At 46.0% G+C, this 23,029-nt stretch overlaps 1 protein-coding gene across 14 annotated transcripts in view; it reads right to left on the reverse strand.

Moving 5' to 3' along the window:
• Positions 1-23,029, reverse strand: part of ARID1B (AT-rich interaction domain 1B) — a 1,358,614-nt gene that overhangs the window by 394,129 nt on the left and 941,456 nt on the right. For all 14 annotated transcript variants that reach the window (XR_013221738.1, XM_077289055.1, XM_077289047.1 and 11 more), the window contains one exon: positions 17,860-18,064. Coding sequence is in view for 13 of the 14 variants with exons in the window: in XM_077289055.1 (XP_077145170.1) it covers positions 17,860-18,064 (205 nt within the window). In the remaining variant the exon portion in view is untranslated. The remainder of the gene's footprint in view (positions 1-17,859; positions 18,065-23,029) is intronic.

Consider the following 23,029-nt stretch of genomic DNA (forward strand, 5'->3'; position numbering starts at 1 on the left):
CTCATCCTATCTGGGTGGTCACCATCAATGCTACCCCTCTCCCACAGGGGGAGATTACTGAGTTTGTGGCTGAGGTTAAACTCCACATTGGGGTCCTACATTCTGAGCAGGTTACGTGTAGGGTGCTCAGTAATCTTCCTGCCAAATGGTTCTGGGTTTTCCATGGTTATCTATGCACAACCCAGTTATTGACTGGAAAATTCAGGACATAATTCAGTGGAGCGGATTTTGCCAGGAGAATTGCCTGGCCACATGTGTGTCCGCTGTGACTCCAAGCATTCCTGAGTCACTGCTGGATTTCGCGGATGTGTTCTCAGAGAAGGGTTGCTCAGAATTGCCAGCACATCGCCCCTATGACTGTACTATTAGGTTTAAACCAGGGGCTAAATTGCCGAAAGCAAGGATGTTCAACATCTCTGGTCCTGAGAGGCAAGCTTTAAAAGATTACATTGCTGAGAGTTTGAGCAAAGGGCACATCAGGCCTTCGTCCTCGCCGGTGGCAACGGGGTTCTTCTTCATTAAAAAGAAAGATGGCGGACTACGCCCGTGTCTGGATTTCAGGGAGTTAAACCAGATTACGGTTTATGATCCATACCCTATGCCACTGATACCTGATTTGTTCAACCAGGTGGCTGGTGCTAAGTGGTTTTCCAAGCTTGACCTCAGGGGGGCTTACAACCTCATAAGAGTCCGTCAAGGTGATGATTGGAAGACGGCTTTTAATACTCCTGAGGGTCATTTTGAAAATTTGGTGATGCCATTTGCGTTGACAAACGCGCCTGCAGTTTTTCAACATTTCATAAATGATGTATTCTGGGGAAATTCGTTATTGTGTACCTAGATGACATTCTCATTTATTCATGCGACCGTGATTCTCATTTAGAGCATGTGAGGCAGGTGTTACATCTTCTCAGGGAAAATAAGCTCTATACAAAACTTGAGAAATGTGTATTTTCGGTTCAGGAGTTGCCTTTCTTGGGTTTTATTGTGTCTGCTTCAGGGTTTAAAATGGACGCCGCTAAGGTGCAAGCGGAGATGCATTGGGAACGGCCTGATAACCTAAAAGCACTCCAGTGGTTCCTTGTGTTTTCCAACTATTATAGAAAGTTTATCAAAGATTTTTCTACCATTGCTAAACCGCTTACTGACATGACGAAAAAGGGTACCAATTTCTCTGCCTGGCCTCAGGCTGCTGTGCGCGCATTTGAATTTCTGAAGAACAGTTTTGCTTCGGCCCCCATTCTGGTGCAACCGGACGTATCAAAACCATTTATTGTGGAAGTCGATGCGTCTGAGGTTGGAGTGGGGGCAGTGCTGTCACAAGGCTCATCCTTGGGCGAGTTGCATCCTTGCGCCTACTTTTCCAAGAAGCTGTCGTCTGCCGAACGTAATTACGATATCGGCAACAGGGAGTTGTTGGCTATCAAGTTGGCTTTTGAGGAATGGCGACACTTTTTGGAGGGGTCGGTCCATCAGGTTACAGTCATCACGGACCATAAAAATCTGCTGTATTTGGAGTCAGCCAAGCGTCTGTCCCCCAGGCAGGCTCGCTGGGCATTGTTTTTCACGTGGTTCAACTTTTTTGTTACGTACCGACCTGGGTCAAAGAACACTAAGGCGGATGCTTTGTCCAGGTGTTTTCCGGGGGGAGAACCTCGGGAATATCCGGTACCCATCCTCCAAAAGGGTGTAGTGGTCTCGGCTCTCATGACCGAGGTTGCGGCTGAGATTGCCGAGGCTCAGGTGGAGGTACCACCAGAGCTTCCCATTAACAAATCGTTTGTACCGCTCCATCTTCACCTAAAGGTGTTGGGTGAGCATCATGATGCTGTCCTGGCTGGCCATCCAGGGGTTAGGGGTACCTTGGAGTTGGTGTCACGTCGGTTTTGGTGGCCCAAAATCCAACAGGACGTGGTCTCATACGTATCAGCATGTACCACGTGCGCTAGGGCTAAGACGTCCCGCTCTCGTCCTGCTGGCACACTACATCCTCTCGGGGTACCCAGTAGGCCATGGACGGAGATTTCCATGGATTTTATCACAGATTTGCCCTCCTCTGCTGGGAACACGGTCATTCTGGTGGTTGTTAATCGGTTCTCAAAGATGTCGCACTTTGTGTCTTTGCCTTCGTTGCCTAATGCTAAGACTCTGGCTCAGGTTTTTGTGCAGGAGGTGGTCAGACTTCACGGGGTCCCGTCTGACATCGTGTCTGATAGGGGTACTCAGTTTGTGGCAAAATTTTGGAAAGCTTTTTGCTCACGGCTGGGGATCAAGTTGTAGCATTCTTCTGCGTTTCATCCTCAGTCAAATGGTCAGACCAAGCGTATGAACCAGAATTTGGAGCAGTACTTACGCTGTTTTGTTTCTGACAATCAGGAGGAGTGGTCGACATTCCTTCCTTTGGCTGAGTTTGCTATAAATAATCACTGTCAGGAATCGTCTGGGGAGTCCCCGTTCTTTTGTGTTTACGGGCTCCATCCTCAGTTTTGTACTCTGCATCAGGGGGGCTCTACTGGCGTCCCGGAGGAGGACCAGTTAGGAGCACAACTGTCATCCGTTTGGAGGAGAGTGAAACAGCGCTTGCTAAGCATAGGTGCAAGGTACAAATGAGTCGCTGACAGTAAACGTGTGACAGGTCCGGACCTGAGTGTGGGTGACTGGGTGTGGTTGTCCACAAAAAACATAAAACTCAAGATTCCATCCTTGAAATTGGGTCCAAGGTTTATTGGTCCATTTAGGGTTGCCGCCATCATTAACCCGGTAGCCTACCATTTGGCGCTCCCTACGGTATATAAAATACACAACGTGTTCCACAGATCTTTATTAAAAAAGGTGGTGGGTTCTGTGGACATGGCGCCTATGCCACCTCCAGTTTTGGTGGATGGCAATTTGGAGTTTGAAGTCTCCAAGGTGGTTGACTCTCGTGTAGTGCGCCGCACATTACAGTACCTGGTACACTGGCGTGGTTATGGGCCGGAAGAGAGGTCCTGGGTACCTGCCTCGGACATACATGCGGATCGGCTGGTCAGTATGTTTCACCGCCGCCATCCGGACAAGCCAGGTCCTATAAATCGTGAGGGCCCTGGGGTCCCTCGTAGAAGGCGGGGTACTGTCATGTCAGACACTGTTCACACTAGGGCGTCCGACAGACAGCAGTAATTCCACTTACGTCCACTACACGCTCAGTGGCGTCGGCTAGATTTTATCCAGCTTGCTCGGGGTTAATCTAGCTGGTAATCAGGTTGGAGGCTGGGTCACGCCCACGGCCTTTAAACAGTCGCGCTGGACTTTGGGCGTCGCCAATTATAGCTTGTGCCTAGTGATTCCAGTCTGGAGTGGTGGTCTTGTTAGACGAATATCGCATCTGGTGGTGTATTATCCATTGTCATATTCCTCCTTCCTATATTTGTATTTGTTTTGCCCTGTTCACATTATAGTGCATTCCTGTGTGTCTGCGGCGTGGTGCGTTTTTCAGTTTTCCCTGTCTGTGCTTTCTGTGGGGATTGGTGTGTGGTCTCTTCACTGGGTGGCGGGTGGTGGTTTCAGCTTAGGGCTGAAACAGGAGACAGGGTCAGGCCTGGCGGCCCAGACATGCACACCTTTAGTGTAACTTCTGGGAAAGGGACAGCCAGGGTTTCCCTAGCCTAAGGGAAATCGCAGGGGCCCAGGTAACCAGCCTTAGTCTACCCAGTACTCCCGTGACAAGTAATTTGAACTGGATAAACTGAGGGAATTGGAGCCAGTGAAGAGATTTGCAGAGGGAGAAGCGGAGGAGTAGAGGAGAGCGATTAGTCGGGCAGCAGAGTTAAGGATGGACTGGAGAGGTGCAAAGGTGTTAACAGGGAGGCCACAGAAAAGGATGTTGCAGTAGTCAAGGCGGGAGATGATGAGGTGGTACAGCATCGTTTTGTAGCACTCACCACTGCAGTTCCCTTGTATGGAACTGATCCATTTTACTGCCAGTATGCAAGAGGTCAGGGATCCCAGCAACTACATTGCTTTCCTGAGTGTCATTTCTGGTTTTCTTATTGACGCTTGGACTAACTGTTTGATCTTTTGCTCTTTTTCCTCTGAGAGACGACACTCCTGTGCCACCAAATCTATCAGCAGCCCCCAAAAAACGTGCACCGTCGCTGGTTCCAGTCTGGGTTTTTTAGATTGATATGCCATCCCAGAGTTTGTAATGTGTCCATAACTATTCTGACCTGTTCCCGACAGTGGGAATAACTTTTCCCCCACAATCAAGAAGTCATCCAGATATGGTATTATTAGCACATCCTTTTCTCTCAGATGAGCCATGACCTCCGAAATTAGTTTTGCAAACACCAGACGGGGTATTGCTAAGGCTACTTTCACACTTGCGTTGTGTGACGTGCGCCACAATGCGTCGTTTTGGGGAAAAAACGCATCCTGCAAATGTGCCCGCAGGATGCGTTGTTTCTCCATAGACTTGCATTAGCGACGCATTGCGACGTATGGCCACATGTCGCGTCCGTCGTGCGACGGATGCGTCGTGTTTTGGCGGACCGTCAGCACAAAAACGTAACTTTTTTTGTGCGTCGCGTCCGCCATTTTCGACCGTGCATGCGCAGCTGAAACTCCGCCCCCTCCTCTCCGCTCATCACACTGGGCAGCAGATGCGTTGTAAAACTGCATCCGCTGCCCACGTTGTGCTAAATTTAGCACAACATGCGTCGGTACGTTGGGCCGATGGTTTGCGACAGCCACGTACCGACACCAGTGTGAAAGTAGCTTAACCCGAAGGGTAGAGCTCTGTATTGAAAGTGGCCTATCTGGGATTTTATTTGAACCGCTACTCTGAGGAACTTGGGATCCTGCTGGTGGATAGGGACATGGTAGTACGCGTCCTTGAGGTCTAGTACCACCATGTAACACTATGGGAAGAGGAGTTTCACCGCCGATCTTACCGTCTCCATCTTGAATGACGGAATTATCAGATAATTGGTGAGGCCCTTCAGATTTATAATGGTCCTCCAGGAGTTGTCCGGCTTTTTTATGAGAAATAGGGGGGAATAAAATTCCTTCTTTCTTTCCTCCACTGGAACTTCCTCCAGCACGTTTTTTTCCAGCAGCAAAACCACCTCTTCTTCCAGGCTCTGCTGTATTTCCTGAGAGGGCTTTACAGGAGTCTGTTTGTATATCTGTGGCGGCCACTCGCGGAATCTTAGTTTCAGATCAGATCCTATGACCTGCCGAGTCCAGCTGCTGACCGATATCCTCTCCCAGGTGAGGAGGAAGTGAGAGCCTCCCTCCTACCTGGGAGGAGCAGTCACTAGGTGGGGCTTCTTAGGGTCTCTGGAGGGCTTACTCAAGTAGAAGTCTCTCCCTCCCTTGAATCATTTGTCTGTTCTGTCTCTGTCTCTGAATTGCTGTCTCCTGGATCCGGACCCCTTCGAAAAGAGCGCCAAAAGAATGGAAATGGCGGCTTTGGAAACCCTATCCTTCTTGTCTCCGGCCTTTTATAGTACTTCAGCTAGTGCTGGCCCAAATAAGAAGTTTCCTTCACAAGGTAGGGAACAAAGTTTTACCTTTGCTTGCATATCCCCAGGTCAACATTGCAGCCCTACTGCTCGTCGCCCCACATTGGCCATTGCTGCTGATCAAGACACCAGTCTTGCAGAATCTGCTGAGGCATCTGCTGTGGCGTGGCTGTTTCTTTTCTCGTGAGCATGGCCATGTTTCTGGCTCCTGCTGCTGGTTAGGCTGCAAGTGTTCAGGCGACAAGGCTTCCACCCACCTGCAAGCCTACGGCCTTTAAATTCTTTTAGGCCTAGGGGTATGCACGTGCACGCCCCGGTGTTCCCTTGCCAGATTACTCTTTTGCTTCGCGCTCTTCCCTGGCCTCCGACCCCACGCGCACCCAACATCTACTTCCGGTGTGCTCCCCCAATGCTTCACACTCCGCGCTTACCCAGCATGTACTTCCGGTGTGCGCTGGGGTAATCCGGTATACGCTCCTGGCTGGCGTCCGATGCCACCCACGTGCCACTATGACATCTTACCAGGATCAGGACCGGAGTGCTGCAGATGGGAGCAGACCTTACCCATCACTCCTCAGGTATGTCAGGGAGCCAGCGGAACATGATCCTGCCACTACTTTATACAGCCTGCAGGTCATAATATCAGGGAGCCTTTCTCCACTTCACCCAGTCATCGTCCCATGGCTTCATGCATCAAGGAGGGCACAGTAAATGTGGCCTCCGAGGCACCGATGTGCCTCGTGGGCCGCATGGCCACTATCTGCAACAGGGAGGGCACAGCAATGTGGTCTCCGAAGCTTTTTCCTTACCACGGAGGCACCAATATGCGGGTTGCATGCATCAGAGAGGGTACACCAAACGTGGCCTATGAGGTACCTATCTTCAGCAGGGCATTGCCTCATGGGCTGTGGCCATGCTTCGCTCATGGAGGGCATGGTGAGACATGGCCTCCGAGGCGACAACCGACACCTGGCGATGGATGCAGCAGCTTCGCTGCCCAATACCACCCGTCCCAGATATCCTCTTCAATTTTCTTAAGATCTTCATCTTGAGGATTACCTGTCAAGGACAGGAAACCAACTGATGTGGAGAGGAGCTGCCCTTTTTATCTTGAAGGTTACCTGTCCTTGAAGGGTGGATTCACTCTCTTTTGGTGCTGTCATGGGTGATGGAAAAATTTTGTTTGCTGCTTCCATTAGGGAGTGGAACCTTGTTCCCCCGGCAGTTGATATACGCAACTGTAGTCAGATTGTCTGACAGGATGCGGACATGGCAACTCAGGAGGAGAGGAAGCAAGCCTTCTACAGCCCTTCACACTGCGCATAATTCTTTTAGATTTGATGACCATCCTCTCTCAGGGAGTCCCACGACCCCTGAATTGCCTGACTTCCCAGGTGTGCTCCCAAACCCAAGAGGCTTGCGTCTGTTGTTATAATGTCGTTTACTGTTCTTACCCATTGGACCCTTGATGTTACATTTTCCGTCTGCCCATGCACATGAGTTTGACCTTCAAAGAAAGGTCCACCTTCTCTTCTAAATGACCTATTAGCGATCTTCGTGCAGACAGGATTTCCCACTGGAGTGGTCTGGTGTGCAATTGGGCCAATCTGACTGTTGGCATGCAGGATGTTAGGGTTCCCAAACAGGGACATAGCTTTCCTAAGGGTACCGTCACACAGTGCCATTTTCATCGCTACGACGGCACGATTCGTGACGTTCTAGCGATATCGTTACGATATCGTAGTGTCTGACACGCTACTGCGATCTGGAACCCTGCTGAGAATCGTACGTCGTAGCAGATCGTTTGAAACTTTCTTTCGTCGTCTAGTGTCCCGCTGTGGCGGCATGATTGCATCGTGTGACACAGGTTGTATACGATGTGCGCACAGTAACCAACGGCTTCTACATCGCAAATACGTCATGAAATTATCGCTCCAGCGCCGTGTATTGCAACGTGTGACCGCAGTCTACGACGCTGGAGCGATAATCATACGACGCTGCAACGTCACGAATCGTACCGTCGTAGCGATGAAAATGGCACTGTGTGACGGTACCCTTAGGGACATCCTCAAGAGATTTAGCTGTCTTCTCCTTCAGGCCCATTGTTGTCTGAACAGCCTTAAACAGCTTATCTGTGTCCTTCACTGGAAAACACTGTCTGACACCCACATACTGTCCGAGGAGGATAAGGATGAGGACTCACTATAACATTGTCCTTCTTACAATCGTGGAGGAGGCAGAGTTAGAAGAAACTTCTCTAAGTTTTTTCTTCCCATTCTTTAAGCCCTCAACTTCAGATCTAATAATGGACCGAAGGCTTGCTGCAGAGTCAGGGGTTTCCTCATTAATGGTCCTGTGGATGCAGTCGGAGCAGAGGTCCTTCTGCATAGCGCACACTCCCTGTTCCTCTTCTAAGCGCTAGATTTAATAAACCTCTCCTAGTGATTTAAACCAACAATAAGGGGGCCTATTGAATGATGACATTCACAAAGATCACTTACCACGTACTGTCACTTAAGGGTACCGGATTCGGAGGCTGTTGTGGGACACGTAGTGTATCCCCTCTGGACACTGAGGAGTCTTGAGATGCCCTGCTCCTCTGACTGGGACGGCTGCTGCTCCTACAACTTGAACGGCTGCCTGTGTCCACGTTGATGGCAAATTGCTGGTGGCTGCTGCTGGTTGCCTGGGTCCATGTTAACCGACTGGTGCACTGGAGCCCAAGCAGCATTCTGTCCCCTGCTCTTTCCTTAAGAAGGGGGAGCCAGCGCCATCTTGTCTCTCTTCCATCTCTGATGATTCCCCACCACCACCTCGCAAAAGCCGGCAGGCACTGTCTCGAGTGCACCGACATTTTCTAGCGCACCTGATGTCACAGAGGGACGCCTATACTCAGCGTGCCTCGTGCCCATGATGTCAGCAGTGTGCGCCGAATGTGCCTCCCGGCAGCATCATCATGCTGACCAGCGGAGAGCGGGCATGGGAAGTGCAGCAGGGGAGGACAGTGCAGTGGTCCGACATGCCTGTGCCGCCGACACCTACACCAAGGCCCCCAGGGGATTCGTGGGCAGCGCTTTCAGCCACCTGAAGGCTGGTGCCACAAGTACATAGCCTGTTCTTCTGACGCCGGGGCAGGTCTGGGAAAGTCTTATCTACTTACCAGTAACAGGATTTTACAGAGCCCATGACAGCACCACCTGGGAGGGGGTATCCACCCATCAAGGAAACCCACTGAATAAAAGGGTGGTACCTCTCCTCCGCATCAGTTGGGGCTCAGAGCATGAGATGACCTCCAGTTAGTAAGATAACTATCACCAATACACTGTGTCCCAAATTATTATGCACAAAGAGTTTAGGAGTGATAAGGTTAGAATTTTTTTGTTTGTCATTTAAACTCATTGATGGTGATGTGTGTCAGGGCTCTTTATATCACTGAAAGCAATTGCAGATACCTGTGCAAATTAGTTTGGCAGGTGTGTCCAAATAAAGGCAAGACTACTTAAGAAGGCTGTTCCACATTATTAAGCAGCCTACATTTTTGGCCAAAATGGGAAAGAAAAAGGATGTGTCGGCTGCTGAGAAGCAACAAATTGTGGAGTATTTAAGTCAAGGCATGACTACAATCAACATTGCCAAGACACTTCATCGTGATCATCGCACAATCAAGAAGTATGTTGCTGATTCCCAGCACACACGTGTGTGTGTGCTGAAAAGGAAAAATTGAGGACTCTTTCCAACAGGCAATTGCGTAAGGTTAAAAGAGCAGCTGCAAAAATTCCTTGTCATAGCAGCAGACAAGTTTTTGAAGCTGCTGGTGCCTCCAACGTCCCCAGAACAACAAGATGCAGGGTCCTTCAGAGGTTTGCAGCTGTGCGTAAGCCATCCTGTCGACCACCTCTATCTACTGCACACAAGCAGAAACGGCTCCAGTGGGCCAAACGATACATGAGACTACTTCCAAACTGTTTTGTTCACCGATGAGTACCGTGCAACGCTCGATGGTCCAGATGGATGGAGTGGAGGATGGCTGGTTGATGGACACCCCATGAAAACACGGCTAAGGCGCCAACAAGGAGGAGGTGGAGTAATTTTTTGGGCTGGAATAATGGGCAGAGAGATTGTCGGCCCCTTTATGATCCCTGAATGGGTAAATATGAACTCCATAATCTATGTGGCGCTTCTAAAACAACACTTTCTGCCATGGTTCAAGAGGAAGAACCGTGCTTTCCGCAGCAAGATCATTTTCAGGCATGATAATGCACCGTCTCATGCTGCAAAAAACACATCTGCATCTCTGGCTGCTATGGGCATAAAAGAGGACAAACTTATGGTGTGGCCACCATCTTCCCCTGACCTCAACCCCATTGAGAACCTCTGGAGCATCATCAAAAGGAGTGTCTATGATGGCGGGAGGCAGTTCACATCTAAGCAACAGCTCTGGGAGGGTATTCTGTCCACATGCAAAACAATTGAAGCAGAAACTATTCAAAAACTGACAAATTCAATGGACGAGAGAGTTCATAAGCTTCTTTCGAACAAAGGGCCCTATGTGCAATTGTAACATCACCTAGAATAAAGTTTTCACTTGAAAAATGTTTGATTTCATTTTGTAATAAGCTGATAATGCTTAAAACTTCACAATTGACCATTTTTTTGTTCAAAATAAAAAAAAAAGGTTGAAAACTCTGCTGTGCATAATAATTTGGAACATGCATTTTGAGTGTTTATTTTTTTTAAAAAGATTCTGTTTTCATAGGCAGTTTGTTCCAAAACATTGCAATTATACTAGAATAGTAGATGACTGGAAAATAACAAAGACTGCAATTCAGATAGGTAATTTAGAGAAAATATGAGGAAAGATTATTTGCATAATAATTTGGAACACAGTGTAAACATTCTTTCTTAAACACCCTTAAAGTGCAGACTAAGGGTACCGTTACACAAAACGATTTACCAACGATCACGACCAGCGATACGACCTGGCCGTGATCGTTGGTAAGTCGTTGTGTGGTCGCTGGGGAGCTGTCACACAGACAGCTCTCCAGCGACCAACGATGCCGAAGTCCCCGGGTAACCAGGGTAAACATCGGGTTACTAAGCGCAGGGCCGTGCTTAGTAACCCGATGTTTACCCTGGTTACCATCGTAAATGTAAAAAAAAAAAACCCGTACATACTCACATTCCGGTGTCCGTCAGGTCCCTAGCCGTCTGCTTCCCGCACTGACTGAGTGCCGGCCATAAAGTGAAAGAGCACAGCGGTGACGTCAGACGGCTAGGGACCTGACGGACACCGGAATGTGAGTATGTACGTTTTTTTTTTTTTTTACATTTACGATGGTAACCAGGGTAAACATCGGGTTACTAAGCGCGGCCCTGCCCTTAGTAACCCGATGTTTACCCTGGTTACAAGCGAACGCATCGCTGGATCGGTGTCACACACACCAATCCAGCGATGACAGCGGGAGATCCAGCGACGAAATAAAGTTCCAAACGATCTGCTACGACGTACGATTCTCAGCAGGGTCCCTGATCGCTGCTGCGTGTCAGACACAGCGATATCGTATGGATATCGCTGGAACGTCACGGATCGTACCGTCGTAGCGACAAAAGTGCCACTGTGAGACGGTACCCTAACTATTGATAAAAAGAGGAGGGAATGTCATGAACTATATAAAATCCCGTTACCGGTGAGTAACTAAGATTTTTTCCACTTCTCCCGTGAAAGCACCACCTGAGAGATTAATATAGACCAAAGCACCTTAGGGAGGGATCACCACTTGTAACACCATTCTCCCAAAGGACAGATCATCAGGAGAAGACAAATTAAGTCGATAATGGACCATGTCGCTGCCTTGCATATCTTTTCAATTGACACCTCTACCTTAGCCCAGGAAGCTGCCATGGCCCTGGTGGAATGATTCTTCAAGTTCTCTGGAACTGGTACCTCTATGTGCTGTCCACGAAAGAAAAACAAAGAGCACACTGATGTGTGAATGTAGCCTAAGTAAGAGGGAAGCAGCAAGTCGTTTGCAGTTTATTAAGATGCCCATTCACTTAGGCTAAATACACATTTGCGTTCGGCAGCCCTGCGTAGGGCTGCGTACATTTTCCCTTCATATCCGCACAGCTGCGCATGCGTACTGCGTACCTATCTTTAACATTGGGTACACAGGGACATGCGGTTTGTCTGCGGATGAGTCCCCATGCATTGTTTTGACGTACAGCCGACCGCAAGCGTACGCAACATGTTGCTTAACAGAGTTGTCCAGGATAAAAAAAATGTTTTCACCAAAACCAATGCTATTCGTATCCATAGAGGTGGTAGGTGTCGTGAACTCCATTCACATGAATGATAATGACCGTTACTGCTGGCTGAGCCCTTAGACAAGAAAGTACTGCTGGATAAAAAGCCTTTTATTTAAATGTCAGAAAACTTCTATGAGTCGGCAGCAATGGTAAAGAGGTAAGTTAGCTCATGCAATAGTAAATCTGGCCATAGCCATAACGGTCATTCAATTCCACCATACACAAAACAGACTCATCATTGGACAATGGTGCATGTTCACTTCAAGTGAAGACACAGACAAATGGCCCCCAGTTACCGCCACTGCCTCCTTTACTCAGGGGTATTAAAAAAAACAAAAAACAACTTGATCCTTTTTTCTCTCAGTAGATAACATTGAGAGAACTTCAGGAAGACCAGATACACAAAATTACTAAATTGTCAGATGAATCTGCAAAGGGCTGTAGGGCAACAACAGATGTGATTATAGCATTTAGGTTAGGTAATCTTGTTTAAGAATTTTAACACTTTCATCTTGCAATTAGTGGAAGTGTCATGAGGCAGTTGGTTTTGATATAAACTTATTTTTCCACTTTTGGCTAGAAATTCATTTAAAGAATTGTTAACTTAAAGGGGTTGTCCACTTAAAACAAATTATCAACTATCTGTAGAAAAGGTGATAACTTGCTTATTAGCAGGTATCTGCACCTTTCAGGAGATGGGGGAATTGTTATCCCTTATGGCAGAGTTATGGGAAACTTTTATCTTCATTATAAGATAGCACAGCAGGTCAGACTCCCAACCGCCAGTTTATTCATTCTCTATGGGGCTGACGAAAAAGAAGAATGCAGCGCTCGGCAGCCCCAGAGAGGATGAATGGAACGCTGGAGTGACAAGAAGTAACCTCTACACTGTGTTCCAAATTATTATGCACAAAGAGTTTAGGAGTGATAACGTTAGAATTTTTTTGTTTGTCATTTAAACTCATTGATGGTGATGTGTGTCAGGGCTCTTTATATCACTGAAAGCAATTGCAGATACCTGTGCAAATTAGTTTGGCAGGCGTGTCCAAATAAAGGCAAGACTACTTAAGAAGGCTGTTCCACATTATTAAGCAGCCTACATTTTTTTGCCAAAATGGGAAAGAAAAAGGATGTGTCGGCTGCTGAGAAGCAACAAATTGAGGAGTATTTAGGTCAAGGCATGACTACAATCAACATTGTCAAGACACTTCATCGTGATCATCGCACAATCAAGAAGTATATAGCTGATTCCCAGCACACACGTGTGCGTGCTGATAAGGAAAAATTGAGGACTCTTTCCAACAGGCAATTGCGTAAGGTTAAAAGAGCAGCTGCAAAAATGCCTTGTCATAGCAGCAGACAAGTTTTTGAAGCTGCTGGTGCCTCCAACGTCCACAGAACAACAAGATGCAGGGTCCTTCAGAGGTTTGCAGCTGTGCGTAAGCCATCCTGTCGACCACCTCTATCCACTGCACACAAGCAGAAAAGGCTCCAGTGGGCCAAACGATACATGAAGACTGATTTCCAAACTGTTTTGTTCACTGATGAGTGCTGTGCAACGCTTGATGACCACCATGATCATTTTCTTGCATGATAATGCACCGTCTCATGCTGCAAAAAACACATCTGAATCTCTGGCTGCTATGGGCATAAAAGAGGACAAACTTATGGTGTGGCCACCATCTTCCCCTGACCTCAACCCCATTGAGAACCTCTGGAGCATCATCAAAAGGAGTGTCTATGATGGCAGGAGGCAGTTCACATCTAAGCAACAGCTCTGGGAGGGTATTCTGTCCACATGCAAAACAATTGAAGCAGAAACCATCCAAAAACTGACAAATTCAATGGACGAGAGAGTTCAGAAGCTTCTTTCCAACAAGGGGTCCTGTGTGCAAATGTAACATCACCTAGAATAAAGTTTTCACTTGAAAACTGTTTGATTTCATTTTGTAATAAGCTGATAATGCTTAGAACTTCACAATTGACCATTTTTTGGTTCAAAATAAAAAAAAGGTTGAAAACTCTGCTGTGCATAATAATTTGGAACATGCATTTTGAGTGTTTATTTTTTTTTAAAAAGATACTTTTTCATAGGCAGTTTGTTCCAAAACATTGCAATTACACTAGAATAGTAGATGACTGGAAAATAACAATGACTGCAATTCAGATAGGTAATTTAGAGAAAATAGGAGGAAATATTATTTGCATAATAATTTGGAACACAGTGTATGACGTCACCCCCGGTCAGGGCCGGCTTCAGCACCCGGGCAAGTGCCGGGGCCATGGCGAGACGGGGGGCCATAACGGTAAGACACTTATGCCGACACTGATGCGCATCATGCGCTCCTGGGGGCCCCCCGAAGCCGGACTACATCCCGACCCTCCCTCCCTGTGCTAGTGTGCTGTGTGTTACTCCAGCCAGGACTCGGAGGTGGAGCTGGAGCTGACATATGATTACCGGCAGCAGGAGGCGGCACACAGAGCTCTCTGGGACTGCAGCAATACTCACCATGGGGATAGAAGAGTCACTTCCGGGCCGGCGGTCGTCACTTCCGGGTGAGAGTGAGGAGCTCGTCATCCTAAGAAGAGCTCACAAACAGATCGTCGCGACACGGTCCGGGACCCAGGTCCACTGTCCAGGTCCAGCGCAGCAGCGAGCAGCAGTCATCAGTGTGCATGCACGTGCATCCTGTGTCCACAAAGGTCGGGGCGAAGGTAAGTCGTGACTGGTGAGTGACGTGATGGTGAAAGTGAAGCAGTGTGACTGGCTTCCTTTCAAGTTCCTGGTCCCAAGCATTGCAGGGGGATGCAGCCTGCCTGGGACTTTTAGTCCTACACTACACAGACAGACCTACAGTATGGCATCTGAATGATGCTGGGACAGGACTTGTAGACTATATACTACATGGCTGGCTGTGCTATGTACTATGTGGGCTGCCTGTGTTATATACTACGTTGGCTGCCTGTGTTATATACTATGTGGCCTGTGTTATATACTATGTGGGCTGTGTTATATACTATGTGGGCTGTGCTATATACTGCGTGAGCTGCGTTATACACTGAGTGGCCTGTGCTGTATGCTATGTGGCTGTGCTATATGCTACGTGGCTGTGCTATATGCTACGTGGCTGTGCTATATGCTACGTGGCTGTGCTATATGCTACGTGGCTGTGCTATATGCTATGTTACTGTGTTATATGCTACGTGGCTGTGCTATATGCTACATGGGCTGTGTTATATACTACATGGCTGTGCTATATAATATGTGGCCTGTGCTATATGCTACATGACTGTGCTATATGCTACATGGGCTGTGTTATATACTATGTGGCTGTACTATATACTACGTGGCCTGTGCTATATGCTACATGGGCTGTGTTATATGCTACGTGGGCTGTGTTATATGCTACTTGGCTGTGGTATATTTCTCTGCTGTATCTGTGCATCATGAATCGTGGTATGTGTTAAAGAGGGGAACCCACTGAGACTCTTTCGCCCGGGGCCCTCATAAACCTGGAGCCGGCCCTGCCCCGGTCATTGAATCTCCGCTCCCAAGCAGCTCATTCACCAGTGGTTTTCCGCTGGTACAGTCACATCTTGACACCGTCCAGGTTGAAAACTGTATATTCCCCAGACATGGATTACGACGTGAAACACAACGGACAGGTGTGGTACATTGTTGTTTTATTATTTTACTTTTATTACAGGAGATCGAGGGCTTTGCTTGGATTAGGAGTAATAATAAAAATGTTAAACTGCATTTTGTTTTTATTTCAGATAAAAAATTCTATTCTTGCTGAGTCTTTATTTACCATACAACTATAGGATTAGTAATGGATAGGTGTCTTATAGATGCTTCTTCTTTACTAAGCCGTGGGCTTGATATCACCGGTGACATCAACCTCACAACTATTGCCCCACTTGCCACCGCTACAGTGCAAGTGGGAAGAGCCAGGCAAAGAGACAGAATTGGCGCACCTAATAGATGCTCCTTTTCTGGTCAGCTGCGGGCTGCTATTTTTAGACTGGGGGGGTCAATATCCATGGCCCCTTACCAACCTGAGAATACCAGCCCCCAGCTGTGAGCTTTAGAAAGGCTGGTTGTCAAAAATGGGGGGGGGACATCGTTTTTTCCTTCTTTCTTTATTTAAATAATTAAAAAAAATATGGCGTGGGGACCCCTCTATTGTTGATATTCAACCTTGCTGAAGCTGACAGCTGAGAGTTTTGTCTGGCTGGTTATCAAAAATAGGGGGGAACCCACACTTTTTTTTTTAATTACCGTATTTATTTAAAGTGCAGGAGCGGCAGATGAATACTCCCATTTGCTCCTGCTGTCGCTGTTATAAGCAGAGGCAGGGGTAGGCTGATGGAAGTAATAGTCCCATCAGCCGCCGCCTGTTGTCTCTTTTATTACTTATATGTAACTCTCATCATTCTTCCCTGCTCGCGCCGGTCGTCAGCGCTTACTTTAACTCTTATTCCCCAGCGCCAATGCTTGTCACATGAATAACATCTATGTGTGTTATGTGTATGCACGTGTGCCGGACGTTTTATGGCCCGTGCTGACATAAAAAAATGGAAGTCAGCATGTTTTGCCCACGGACACATGGTCTGTGGAAACACACTGACGTGCACAGACCCATTCACTTGAATAGGCAAATAGCACTCCGCTCCTCCCGAGTGTCTCCGCATGGCTAAGGAACACTGTACACAGCCACGTATGGGGTATTGCCACATTCAGTAGAAATTGTGGACAAATTTTATTGCCGTTTTTACCCACTTCTTGTGTGAAAATGTAAAATCTTTGGCTAAAACAAAATTTTGGTGGTAAAAATGTAGTTATTTTGTCCTCACTGCCCAATGGTATAAAATTCTGTGACACACCCATGGTGTCAATATGATCACTGTACCCCTAGATGAATTCATTCAGAGGTGTAGTTCATAAAATGTGGTCACTTATGGGGGGTTCTGCTGTTTTGGCACCTCATGGTCTTTCCCAGTGGGTCATGGCACCTGCAAACCATAACAGTAAAATCTGACGCTCCTTCCCTTCTGAGCACTGCCATACACACAAACAGTGGATTTTTGGGTCCAATTTCTTATGTTGCCCTTGGGAAAATAAAAAATTGGGGACAAAAAGATCATTTTTGTGAAAAAAAATATGAATTTTTATTTATTATCTACGTTATAAACTTCTGTGAAGCACTTGGGAGATCAAAGTGCTCACCACACATCTAGATAAGTTCCTTAGGGGGTCTAGTTTCCAAAATGGTGTCACTTGTGGGGGGTTTCCACCTTTTAGGCACATCAGGGGCTCTCCAAACACAACATGGCGTCCGATCTCAATTGCAGTCAATTTTGCGTTGAAAAAGTAAAACAGCGCTCCTTCCCTTCCGAGCTCTGCCGTGCGCCCAAACAGTAGTTTATCTGCACATACTGGGTATCAGCGTACTCAGGACAAATTGCGCAACTTTTGCAGTCCAATTTCTCCTGTTACCCTTGATAAAATTAAAAAAATTTGGTCTGAATTAAATTTTTGGTGAAAAAAAGTTAAATGTTAAATTTTTGAAACATTCAAACAATTCCTGTGAAGCACCTGAAGGGTTAATAAACATCTTGAATGTGGTTTTAAGCGCCTTGAGGGGTGCAGTTTTTAGAATGTTGTCATTTTGGGGCATTTTCTATCTTATAGACCCCTCAAAGTGACTTCAAATGTGAGGTGGTCCCTAAAAAAAATGGTGTTGTAAAAATGAGAAATGGCTGTTTAAATTTTAACCCTTATAACTTCCTAACAAAAAAAAAATTTGGGTTCCAAAATTGTGTTGATGTAAAGTGGACATGTGGGAAATGTTATTTATTAACTATTTTGTGCGACACATTTCTCTGTTTTAATATAAAAAAAATCTAAATGAAAGACCAGTAGCAGCAGGAAATACGTATAAACCTCAATGCATCCGGCAGATTTCCATTATTGTACTTTGCCATATTGCTACCCTAATGTACTAACCAAGTAGTTACAAGTAATGTCAGTGTAAATCCCTCCACTTACCAGGAGATGGGGGATGAATCTTCGGCTGCTTCTTGGACTCTCCGGGATTGAAGATCTCTGGAGGAGGCTCCTCTCCTCTTTCGATCTTGCATTCAAAGGCAAACAGATACTGTATATACTGCTTTTTCAGGGAGCTTGCAGCACTGCTGGAAGTGCCAACATTCAGATTTGTTGACAGCTCTCGCCACTTCTTGTTTTTATTAACCTAAAATAAAGGAAACATTGTTGTTTAGTATATTATTTCCCCTTCAAGAGTAGGGTAGGTAGAAAGGCGCACACTATTATTTTTCCCACCATCTTATGCTTTTTTAATGTGTCTCTTAACAAACACACATTACTCCCACTCAGCAATACAAAGCTGCTATTTGCAGTTATAAAGCCATTAATGAACCTGCTGATAGCAACATAAAAGGCGATGGAGGCTTCTGCACGCCACATCCCATAATGCAAAGATCATTTCAGAAGGGATCTGAAACTGAGCTGGCAAATTGATCTAGCCAAAGCACTAGAGCAGGCGCAAATTCACTTGCTCTTGTTTCAATTAGAAATGTACTCATTGCCAAGAACTCATTTAAAAAATAATAAAAATAACAGCAACTGTGTTATTTCACAATTTAGTGTAATTGTGGGACCTGTAAATGTGGAACAAATAAATGCAGTGCCAAACACCAGTGATAACACCATAAGCCTAGAGAGCAGAACGCTGCATGTAATTAAGGGCATACAGTTACTAGGATCTCTGCTTTTTTAAGTTTCTTTTTTTTTTGTTTTGCAACAGCGTATATTCTAATGGCATTTGGAAAAACAACAAAAATATGAACAAAAGACCAACCTGTCAGTTTAATTACTACATCATGAGGCTTTCCCCATGTGTCAGATCAATGGGTAAAAGATGAGCACCGCCATAACATCATTCATGCTGCAGCACATACTGTACATAATACAAACCTGCCATATAAGCTTTTACACATGTTATGGGAATAAAAACATTCTATATGGTGTATGAAGCTGAGAATTGACAATTCTAAGTACCCATGATTGCAGTATAGCATACAAGACAAGTCCCTACAACTTGAATCTGACTAAAACAGTTCCAATGTAAGGCTTGTCTTGAGAACTCTGTTTTCTGCTCTCATTTCAGTCTTGTAGGTTTTTACAGCCCAGTAGCACTCTATGGTAGGTTCTACTGGTATGTTCACATGAGCTTATGAAGACACAGGGGTCAGTGGGTGCTCTCGTCCTTCTTTAGAAAAACTGCTCTCTCCCCGTGGGCAGAACTCTACGCAGACAACACAGAGTGAGGGTAAACAATGTGGAAATAATTTAACCACCAACACACAATTGCATACAAAACAGTCCCAGCAAAATACCCCAGATGGTGCAAATTACAGTCTCACCCTTCTGCTGGCTCACCGCAAATAGAGCTGCTTCCAGAGTCGAATACCCCCACCAGTGGCTGCCAGCTATTAGCGGGCTCCCACAGTGAGGGGGTAATGACAAGCTTAGGAGGCAAACCAAGAGCAGTGAGGTATATGCCCAGGTGACTCGATTGTCCCAACAGGGATTCTTTGGGGTTTCAGTGATCATCAAAGAAGCAGTCCTGTGTTCTTCCAGCTGGGTCCGTAGTCCCCTAAGATGATCTGTAGAGTCACCCCGACCAGAAGTCTCTTTATATAGTTCACAACTGGCCTTCAACCAGCATCCAGAGCTCAGAGAGATGTGAATGAGGCCAACCTGCATTGTTAGATTATGTAATCTACAGTGAGGAAAAAGTATTTAGTCAGCCACCAATTGTGCAAGTTCTCCCACTTAAAAAGATGAGAGAGGCCTGTAATTTACATCATAGGTAGACCACAACTATGAGAGTCAACATGAGAAAACAGATCCAGAAAATCACCTTGCCTGATTTGGCAAGATTTATTTTTCAAATTATGGTGGAAAATAAGTATTTGGTCATTAACAAAAAGTGTGACCCATAGAAGCGTATTTGCGCGGAACGGCTGTTGTCATTCCTACACCCCTATCCCCATTCTCCAGTGGAAGATGTCCCAATAAAGTTTGAAAACTAACCTGGGGAGTGCCATTTACCTTTCTTCTACTCGTTTATTTGGTCATTAACAAAAGTTCATCTCAGTATTTTGTTATCTATTCTTTATTGGCAATGACAGAGGTCAAATGTTTTCTGTAAGGGTACCGTCACACAGTGCCATTTTCATCGCTACGATGGCACGATCCGTGACGTCACAGCGTCGTATGATTATCGCTCCAGCGTCGTAGACTGCGGTCACACTTTGCAATCACGGCGCTGGAGCGATGCCGAAGTCCCCGAGTAACCAGGGTAAACATCGGGTTACTAAGCGCAGGGCCGCGCTTAGTAACCCGATGTTTACCCTGGTTACCAGCGTAAACGTAAAAAAAACAAACAGTACATACTTACATTCCGGTGTCTGTCCCCCGGCGTTCTGCTTCTCTCCACTGTGTAAGCACCATAGCCGGAAAGCACAGCGGTGATGTCAGACGTCACCGCTGTGCTCGCTTTCCGGCCGGCAGGCGCTCACAGTGCAGAGAAGCTGAGACGCCGGAGGACAGACACCGGAATGTGAGTATGTACTGTTTGTTTTTTTTACGTTTACGCTGGTAACCAGGGTAAACATCGGGTTACTAAGCGCGGCCCTGCGCTTAGTTACCCGATGTTTACCCTGGTTACAAGCGAACACATCGCTGGATCGGTGTCACACACAACGATCCAGCGATGTCAGCGGGTGATCAAGCGACGAAAGAAAGTTCCAAACGATCTGCTACAACGTACGATTCTCAGCAGGGTCCCTGATCGCTGCTGCGTGTCAGACACTGCGATATCGTAACGATATCGCTAGAACGTCACGGATCGTACCGTCGTAGCGATGAAAATGGCACTGTGTGACGGTACCCTAAGTCTTCACAAGGTTAGCACACAATGTTAGTACTATGTTGGCCCATTCCGCCATGCAGATCTCTTCTACACTGTATGCAGAATTATTAGGCAAGTTGTATTTTAGAGGATTATTTTTATTATTGATCAACAACAATGTTCTCAATCAACCCCAAAAACTCATAAATATCAAAGCTTAATATTTTTGGAAGTTGGAGTGGGTTTGTTTTAGATTTGGCTATCTTAGGACGATATCTGTTTGTGCAGGTAACTATAAGGCTATGTGCACACGTCAGGATTCTTTGCAGAAATTTCCTGAACAAAACCGCACTTTTTCTGCAGGAAATCCGCATGCGTTTTTTGCGCATTTTTCTTGCGTTTTTGTGCAATTTTTGTGTGGAATTTTCGTGTTGTTTACCGGAGCTTACCAATGTATTAAATAGTGGGAAATCCGCAAAACAAAAACACGTGCACAAAAATTGCGGATTGCATTCTATTAATAGGATGCTTAATGGATGCATTTTTTTGTGGTTTTATCGCGTTTTTATAGTTTTTATAGCGAAAAAACGCAAAAAATCCGGAACGTGTGCACACAGCCTTATTGTGCAAAATTATTAGGCAACTTAATTAAAACCAAATATATTCCCATCTCACTTGTTTATTTTCACCAGTTAAACCAATATAACTGCACAAATTTAAGAAATAAACATTTCTGACATGCAAAAACAAAGCCCCCCAAAATGAGTGACCAATATAGCCCCCTTTCTTTATGATGACACTCAACAGCCTTCCATCCATAGATTCTGTCAGTTGCTTGATCTGTTTATGATCCACATTGCGTGCAGCAGCCACCACAGCCTCCCAGACACTGTTCCGAGAGGTGTACTGTTTTCCCTCCCAGTAGATCTCACATTTTATGAGGGACCACAGGTTCTCTATGGGGTTCAAATCTGGTGAACAAGGGGGCCATGTCATTATTTTTTCTTCTTTGAGACCTTTACTGGCCAGTCACGCTGTGGAGTAGTTGAAGGCATGTGATGGAGCACTGTCCTGCATAAAAATCAAGTTTTTCTTGAACGATACCGACTTCTTCCTGTACCACTGCTTGAAGAAGTTGTCTTCCAGAAACTGGCAGTAGGTCTGGGAGTTGAGCTTCACTCCATCCTCAACCCGAAAAGATCCCACAAGTTAATCTTTGGTGATACTAGCCCATACCAGTAGCCCACCTCCACCCTGCTGGCGTCTGAGTCGGAGTGGAGCTCTCTGCCCTTTACTGATCCAGCCTCTGGCCCATCAAGAGTCACTCATTTCATCAGTCCAAAAAACCTTTGAAAAGTCAGTCTTAAGATATTTCTTGGCCCAGTCTGGACGTTTTATCTTAACCCCTTTACCCCCAAGGGTGGTTTGCACGTTAATGACCAGGCCAATTTTTACAATTCTGACCACTGTACATTTATGAGGTTACTAGATTGTGGCCCGATTCTAACGCATCGGGTATTCTAGAATATGCATGTCCCCGTAGTATATGGACAATGATGATTCCAGAATTTGCGGCAGACTGTGCCCGTCGTTGATTGGTCAAGGCAACCTTTATGACATCATCGTCGCCATGGCAACCATTATGACTTCTACGTCGATACTGTGCCCGTCGCTGATTGGTCGAGGCCTGGCGGCTTCGACCAATCAGAGACGCAGGATTTCTATGTCGATACTGTGCCCGTCACTGATTGGTCGAGGCCCAGGCGGCCTCGACCAATCAAAGACGCGGGATTTCCAGGACAGACAGAAAAACCCTTAGACAATTATATATAGATAACTCTGGAACGCTTCAACGGATCCTAATGATTCTGACAATGTTTTCTCGTGACATATTGTACTTCATGATAGTGGTAAAATTTCTTTGATATTACCTGCGTTTATTTGTTAAAAAAATGGAAATTTGGCAAAAATGTAGAAAATTTCGCAATTTTCCAAATTTTCATTTTTATGCAATTAAATCACAGAGATATGTCACACAAAATACTTAACAAGTAACATTTCCCACATGTCTACATTACATCAGCACAATTTTGGAACCAACATTTTTTTTTGTTAGGGAGTTATAAGGGTTAAAACTTGACCAGCAATTTCTCATTTTTACAACACCTTTTTTTTTTTAGGGACCACATCTCATTTGAAGTCATTTTGAGGGGTCTATATGATAGAAAATACCCAAGTGTGACACCATTCTAAAAACTGCACCCCTCATGGTGCTCAAAA

This window comes from Ranitomeya variabilis, chromosome 2, assembly GCF_051348905.1.
Source record: "Ranitomeya variabilis isolate aRanVar5 chromosome 2, aRanVar5.hap1, whole genome shotgun sequence".
In the NCBI taxonomy this organism is placed as follows: Eukaryota; Metazoa; Chordata; class Amphibia; order Anura; family Dendrobatidae; genus Ranitomeya; species Ranitomeya variabilis.